This window comes from Centruroides sculpturatus, unplaced genomic scaffold (assembly GCF_000671375.1).
Source record: "Centruroides sculpturatus isolate CEXI.00-Female unplaced genomic scaffold, Cexi_2.0 scaffold3845, whole genome shotgun sequence".
Taxonomy (NCBI): Eukaryota; Metazoa; Arthropoda; class Arachnida; order Scorpiones; family Buthidae; genus Centruroides; species Centruroides sculpturatus.
In genome coordinates, this window is record NW_019387946.1 from 1 (window position 1) to 8,508 (window position 8,508).

The 8,508-nt window shown below is 32.5% G+C and overlaps 2 protein-coding genes across 2 annotated transcripts; both read left to right on the forward strand.

The window, feature by feature from the left end:
• Nucleotides 1–178: 178 nt before the first annotated feature.
• Nucleotides 179–4,660, forward strand: LOC111616711 (the record flags this gene model as incomplete). The annotated part of the gene is made up of 5 exons (XM_023358083.1): nt 179–274; nt 358–431; nt 697–796; nt 1,984–2,035; nt 2,550–4,660. Coding segments are annotated over 5 exons (2,193 nt in total), but the record flags the coding sequence as incomplete, so codon positions are not given.
• Nucleotides 4,661–6,627: 1,967 nt separating this feature from the next.
• On the forward strand, nt 6,628–8,270 carry LOC111616712. The gene is made up of 6 exons (XM_023358085.1): nt 6,628–6,872; nt 6,966–7,104; nt 7,149–7,154; nt 7,259–7,338; nt 7,726–7,875; nt 7,948–8,270. Exons 1-6 carry the CDS (start codon nt 6,728–6,730, stop codon nt 8,160–8,162), a joined length of 735 nt encoding a protein of 244 aa, XP_023213853.1. The 5' UTR covers nt 6,628–6,727; the 3' UTR covers nt 8,163–8,270.
• Nucleotides 8,271–8,508: the final 238 nt, after the last annotated feature.

An 8,508-nucleotide genomic window follows, 5' to 3' on the forward strand; every position in this document is an offset into this window, starting at 1 on the left:
ATTCCTCTAGAAACTGATGAGCCACGTCTTGGGATATCCTGGCTTTCACGTTACTCCAAGATGGCCACGATTACTCTAAACAAGAGCCATATTGTCTTTCTTTTAAAATAGAAAGCAATTAATTTATTTATTTATTAATAATATAAACGTTTACGTAGTTTTTCATGCATTATTTCAGGAATTATTTTCCGATTCGGAAAACATCTCAAACGATGGCCACGAATTTGATTCCGCGTTGCGTATTTCATCAAATTACTATAGAGAAAAGATTAAAGTAAAAAAATAATTTATATTCTCTACATAATTCTTTTAACATATGCATGCATACATATGTAATAGTCTAATATTTTATTACAGGAATTTGCAACGAAAGAAATGCATCGCGCTAATAGAAATTCGGCACCGGCATTTTTCGATAGCGTAGAAATTCAGTAAGATAATGTTTTTTTATTTTTAATATTTTAAAACAATATGTCGACCCCTCTATAACACTGTTGATAATTCCGTTTTATATGAATTTCATGTTGTATGAGTCATTTAAATTTTACAAGTACATGTGCCGGGCTGTGAACGGCTCACGTATTTGTAAAATCTAAGTGACTCGTACAGCATGGAATTCATATAAAACGGAATTATCAACAATGTTATAGGGAGGTCGACTGGTATTTAAAGAAACGAAATATTATTTTGTTACAGAAAGTTTTTCAGCCAAATAGGAGAAAGCTCTAGGGTTCCTGCGAGTATGAACAGATCTAATAGTACTGGATTGTTTCAAGGAAACGTTGATAATTATCAGGTATTATGTTTTATTAATTAATTCTTCAATTGTGATGTAGAATTATAAAATACAAAATCATGTAAGATTCGTGCATGGCCTTTAAAAGTTTATACAGTAGACATCCTCTATAACACTGTAGATAATTCCGTGTTATATGAATTCCATGTTGTTGTACGAGTCACTTAAATTTTACAAATACAGTTCACAGCCCGGCACACGTATTTGTAAAATCTAAGTGACTCGTACAACATGGAATTCATATAACACGGAATTATCTACAGTGTTATAGGGGGGTCTATTGTATTTTAGTGAATTCCGGTTCCAAACACATGCAATTAATACGGAAATGATTTGTGTTTTGTTCATTTTATTCATATCTTTTTATTGTTTACTAGCTGCAATGACCCGCTTCGCTGGGTTTTTATTTCTTCGTACATTTGTATGTAATATAGTTTTTGTTTTTTTATATATAAAAGACTGTTTTTCTAAGTAATCTAGAATCTAGCTGCAAGGACCCGCTTCGCGGAGTTTTTATTTGTGGGCAAAAAGTAACGATAGTGAAGATTAATTAAGATAATTACATTATAGCCAATCTTACCCGTATTCACAGAATGCAAGAATTGGGTACCCCGTTTCCAGACTAATTAGAGACCTGGTCCCGATTTTATTTCTAAACGTCTCCTGTTCACGTCCAGTCAAACGATCTATTTTCAACGTTTCTGGAACGTTTACAATCGTTCTATAATAGAACCAATATTCGAATTTTATGTTCGAATTTCAACCACTTTCAGCCTCATATCTCCCGCACCCTTATAGCTATCGAGACGCAACCACCCTGATGCACGAATGGAGACTTGGGGCTACTACCACATACAAACACCATTCACGTGCGATGTGTAGTTTTGGCGGAAAAGTGAAATATAGGGACATACATCTCCATTTTTATATGTATATATAGATATAGATTAAGAAAAAATGGGAGCCACACAAATTGCTGCTATGATTAATCTAGTCATTCTGATCAACCTTAAATCATAATGATCATCTCACTTCTCCCAAATTCTTGACTACTGTATAGGGATTAGTATACTGTAATCAATAATAAAATTAAATGATAAACTTATTTATTATACTGATTAAAGTTAATTATAAATCTTATACGTGCTTCTGCAAAATAAAATAATTAATTCTTATTTAATTGACAGTCCAGCATATTTTATGATTCACGTGAAAAATCGCAAGAAGAGCTTAAGCAACGTAAGTGTAAATATCGGGTGATCAAAATTAAAGTATCCCTATTCGACGCTGTGTACAAAGATATTTAGCAATACAAATGCAACCGAATTTGGTACGATGGCATTTATGGTTTAAAGCACCAAGCCGTGTGATCTTAATGTATGTAATTTTTGATTATGGAACACTTAAAGTGTGGTTTATCGAGAAAATGTTATAAATTTAACAGCATCACACATTGAGCATTTATATCTTTAGAATACAGCAGTATTACCTGTATCGCTATGGTGCTAAAAGTGCCATAGTGGTGAGTTTTGGTACTAATTGGATTTGTATTTGGACTGCAAATATCTCTATAAAGACAAGAGGAACGCTGTTGATGTGGCAATGGTAACCAGGACCTTAAAGGGAAGGGGCAATGTGCTGTCTCTTCAGGAAGCTGAATAGGGATTCTTCAATTACGGTCACTCACTATTTATAAAACAATAAAATAATATAATTACTATCTAATTATTTGAAATTTACTCTTTCCTTCTAGAGATATTTTTAAAATGCAAGGAAAGATTAAACAGTTATTATCTGACTAAGAATGTAGACATGAGATCTTACGTTTGGGAAGGAAAAGGTTACGACTTTCCACTTAATCAATATTTGATAAAATTTCATTTCAAAAATGCTGATTTATGTGGAAGAAAGAAGAAAGAAACTGTTCAGTTGAAAGACATCTTGACGAAAACGGGACGTCAGATAATTTTAGTTATAGGTGGACCCGGTTTCGGTAAAACAACACTTTGCAAGAAATTAGCTTACGACTGGGCTTCTGAAGAACGTTCAGGATATTTGAAGCACTTCGATATTGTCATTGTAATTAATCTGAATACGCTAAATGATAAAGCCGTGCTGGATGCCATTATAGATACAACACTAGATGAATCAGAGAAAGAGATAGTGACCACGTCGAAGCATAGAAGCAATTTGAATTTTCTGATTATATTAGACGGCTACGATGAAGTTTATAAAGATTCCGTTATACAATTTATTACAAACGATTCCCTCCTCATTTCTCGAAATATTACAATTATTATAACGAGTCGTCCCCACGCTGTAGGAGATATAAGAGAATATATGGATGAATGTGTATCAATAGAAGGTTTCTCTAAAGAAAATCAGAAAAAATATATTGAAATGTTTAATTTAGCTTTAACTGGAAATAACGAAGAACATGTTAAAAGTCTGTTAAATCTTATAGAAGAGAATCATTCTCTTCTCGGATTAGCTGAATGCCCTTTGTTGCTGCATATGTTGTGTTGCCTACACTGGGAGAGATCAATATTGAAATTGGAAAGAAAAACAGACTTATTTATCTGGTTATTCTCTCATCTTATTTACAGATACATCAGAAAGAAAGAAGGTAATACAATTTTGGAAATTGGTAAACATTTCTTAGGTGAGAATCTGCTGGTTAGATTGGGTAAACTTGCGTGGAATTGTTTATTCTTTAACGAACCATTGGAATCTAGCAAGCTAGAAGAAGAATTTCCCAATAAGGATGAATACGAAGCGATTTTAGGATTTGGTATCTTAACGTATTCCCATTCAACTTTTGAAGGACAAGAAATAACGATTTACGAACCCGTACACAAAGCACTCTTTCAGTTCCTGTCTTCTCTATACATCTCCTCTGACAAGCAATTGACATTAGACTTGTTAGTTAAATCTATTTTCGATAAGAATATATTTTTATTTACGTGTGGATTGATTGACGAATGTGAAATTTTAGATTCGTGGATAGATTATCCACTTTATAATGGATTCGAAGCATCGTTTCTACAAAAAGCTCAGAAAGAAATGAGAAACGAAGACACGTGGAATAAATTCTGTTCTAAAATACATTTGAGATTCTCCGTGTATTCTAATGGGCAATTTTTAGAATTTTTAAATAATTCTAAAGTCAATAAGATATTTCTAACCCTGCCCGAATTATGGTCCGAATACGAAGAGATGAGGGATCATTTAACAAATATCCTCAAAAGTTACAAATGTAATGAAAATTTACAAATTTATGTTTACGTAATGGTAAGCAGCAAATACTCGTTAGCAAATTACTTTTCTGATATTCGAGAACACGCGAAATTAATCATTGATTTATTAACGCGTATAAAAATGGAGAAGTGTGAAATTCTTGTGAACGGTGTGAATTTCTTCGAAATGTACTTTCCTTTTGTTAAAATTTGGAAATTTAATGAAATTTTCGAAGAAGAGGATTCGAAATTTAGTGTCGAAGGGATGGAGAATTGTACTGGATTGAAACTCGAGCAAGGAAATGTATTCTTGATTACCAACGAGCAATATGAAATTCTACAGGAATACATTAATTTCCATCAAAATATTGAAGTTTCAAACAATTAAATGGGAGTAATCAATAACCACATTAAATGCATGATAGGGTCTATTTAATTTTAATCAATTAACCGAACAAACTGAAGTACATTACATTAATATCAATGGGTTGAGATTGAGATGCTTTAAGTCGAAGTCCATCATCTCATAAGATCATGGGCAAAGATCTCAAAGATGGAGGAATGTGGCCATTGTGTAATGTATGATGGACATTTTTAAATTACAATGTTAATCCATGAAAAAAAAAGATAAAAAGGAGAAATTTTGTAGATTAAAAAATTGCTCTACAACGCTGCTATGAATCAATTCGTACTTTTATTTTTTTATTATTTTCAGGAAATAAAACCATTCTGCTCAATTTAATATTGTAAAAAGACTTTTTTTTTAATGTAAGAATTAAATTACCCATATATTTATTGAGAAGTGATGTAATAAATGTATTTTTATGTATATTCGTACACAGTTTTAAGCATTCTACGTACATACTAAAGCATTTTTTATGAATTAATCGTCCTTATAGTAGCGTAACAAGATAGTTAAAGGGGCCCCCTTACCTTTGTAATAAATAAAAGTCAAGTAAACAAGAGAAAGATTTTAATGTAACAAATGTACTAATACACATGTATGTACAGTACTCTAGCGCCATGGAAGAAGATTGTACGCCTCATTCATAGTGAATGTAAGTTTGCACGTTCTAATTCGGACCCCCTGATATCGGTTCTAGTTACGCTACTGAATCCACATAATTATAATATGACAATTATACAATTTAAATATTTTTTCCCCAGACTTTTTCCCTGGAGGCAGTAAGAGGGCCTCTTTGTACTCCTTCTGAGATCTAATACGCCTCCACTATGGAGACCAGATGATGAAGGATATATCTCGCGAAAAATTCCCGAGGTTCTTGACCCGATCTGGAAACCAGGCTTTTCGGAATGGCAGGACAATGCCTCTTCTACCTCGGTCATCCGGAAGTACTACTGTTGGCAAATTGCAATCGTTATTAGAACTTACATTTTTTTATAAAACGCATCCATACCTTCAAAATTAAGCTTTTTCGAGGTCATAGTTCACTTTTGACTGGGTCGAAGTTCATTTCGTTCCTCGTATCAGTTAACTGTAACGGAGATTCAGCAACCCTATGTAGAATAATACCAAACTCCCTTATAAGTATGCTAGGCCATTTGACCAAGAAATCATATTTAAAAGAGCCTAACACTCACTTCCTTCGAAATTAATATAATGAGTGTCTCAAAAAGGTGTACTCGGGGCCTCCACGCAACATACGAAAGACCTTGTATATAATATACATGTATTGAATATAATATATTGTGATTATTATACTGTAATATACTGCATTGTATTCTATATTTCACTCCTCCAGTACGTCGGCAGCATAACTTACAAACAGGACAGTCGAGAGGGGAGCTAGAGATCTTCATTGATCTGGAAGAAAACTTTATAGGCCCTTCCTGTTTCCACTCTATAAATTAACGTTATTTTTACTAACAAAATAATAAGAACTTTAAAAGAAATTAAAGCCGTTTTTTATTAATTGATAAAGAAACATTCTACGTATTCCATTCGTTCAAACAGTGGCGCGTTATCTTACGTGCAAAATAGGGCAATTGTTTGGGGCCCCTTCTAACAGGAGGCCCCAAACAAATCTTTCTTAAATAAATAAAAAAACATTTCCCCTAATGTCAACTCTGTACGTGGGGCCCCCTAATTCGAATTCGCCAAGGCCCCGCGAGTCTGTAACGCACCATAAACAGAAAATAATAATAATAATAATAATAAATAGTTTAAGTATAATTTATCGATCAGCTCGAACGAAGACGTATTTAAATCGAGTATTTTTACAATTAATTAACAGATTTTAATCGATAAAATATATAATTAATTTATTTTTTTTTTACAAATTAAAAAGAAAACTTATTGATTTTTTGAAGTGTATTTAATTTGCCTCCCGTTCAAGTAATTAAATTTACAAGTAGAAAATTATATATACAGTATAATGAATATTTAATGATTTAAAAATCGATAATATTTCATATTAATTTCGTGCATAAAAAAAGTAACCGCTGTACGGAGGAGACTTTAGTCTGTTGTACACGTATTAAACTGGCGTCACGGTGTGCCTACCGGATACGTTTTTAACGGCCAGCCGGCGGTTGTCATGACAACAGACTGCCGTCTATCCGTTTTGTCGGGTCACCACCAAACGGGTCGGTTCACTTCCACTAAGGGATGCTCTGACTAGATTCTAGCTCCATTTATCCAAAGCTCACGTTTATCGCTAATAATACACATAAAATGGCATTTAGAGACATCAACGAGTGTCTGATAGAAGAAGTGAAAAGGTATCCTTGCTTGTACGATGCCACCCGCGAAGACTATAAGGATATATGTAAGAAGAAGATATCGTGGGAAGCGATATCGAAACGCATGAACATCGAAGGTAAGTCAGAAAAATCCTTAAAAAAAAAAAAAAAAAAAAAAAAAGTTTTATCTGTTAATGGTGAGGGATGGTCTTTTTTTACTTACGTTATAGAGCAATTTTTAAGAAAAAGATGGGGTAATCTACGTGATCGATACCGAAAAGTAGTGAAAGAAAGGCAACATCCCAACGATCCTACAGCCTGTAAGAAGAAAGTTTGGAAATACAGTAAAATTCTGACGTTTCTAACGTCGTCACTTAACCACGAAANCTAACGTCGTCACTTAACCACGAAAACCTCAAGTATGATCTATATAATAATATGTGCCATTTGTTTTCTAAATATCCGTGCTTGTATGCCACCTAACCGTTCGATTTCCTGCTTTCCCACTTCTTTTTTTTTTTAGCAATGATATAAATACACCGGAACCCGTAGATTTATGTCACTCAACACATTCCGTTTGTAATGAAAATGATATTTTTCTTTGTAAGTATTTATCATTTTTCCCCCCTTCTTTACCTCTGTAATATAAGAATCTAACTTAAAGTTATATAGCGAAAGACCTGAAGCATTAAAAATTACATACATATAACAGGTTTTCAGCGTGTTTTCTTTTGTCACGTGTGTAAATTGTATATTAAATTTTAAGTGTTTTATAAATGCGTGTTCATTATACAACTATAAACGGGTAGTATATTATACTAGAAACATAATTAATACAATAAAACCTGTCTAAAACAGCGATTTTCTATGTTAAAATAAAAGAACCTGTTCAAACCGGAAAACGTGTTTTAGGTACCGGTTTACACAGGTTTTACTGTATTTATTACGAAGCTATATAATAAAATAATAATTATAAATTTGAATTTTTAGCACAGGATGCTTCCTTCCATATATCATCAATTGATGATCAGGATGAAGAAGAGAGTGAAGCTCATGATGTAGAACCTTTCTCGTGTGAATCGAGTAATATATGCGACAAGAGTCTAATCTTCTCCAATGACAATATATCATACGCTAATGGTTTGTACGGTTTTTTCATTTATTATCGTTAAATTAATTAACAAAATTAATTAATTCTCCGTAATTTCTCAGGTACAAAACGAAGGAAAATGGAAGAAAATTGGAAAAGCGAATTAATAAAAATTTTGAAAGCATCACACGACGAAGATCTAATACAAAAGGATAGCGATTATTATTATTGTTTATCATTGGTAGATCGATTTAAAAGAATAAAATCGAATAAAATTAAAAATAAATTACGTTTGACAATAGAACAAGCTTTTGCCGATGCTGAAGATTGTGAATAGAATCTGTTTAAATTTAAAATATATACGTGTAAATAAAAATATTTTTATTGTTTGTCAGACTTTTTTTTATAATTATATCAATAAAAGAATTCATTTCATTTTTTTAATCTTATAATGGGTGTAAAAAATGGTAAGTGCCATTTCCATTAATACTTTATAATGAGTTCTAACGGCTAAGCGTCAATGTATTTCAAATTAAATATTATATACCTTTTAATTATAACATGCACTTTATTGTAATTAAAGTGAACAAAGAAAAAATCTCTTATGACGTTTAATTTTTCCATTTTCTCTAAGCTTTCATCACGGTACTTATCACCTTTTCATTCTGGCACTTGCCATCTTT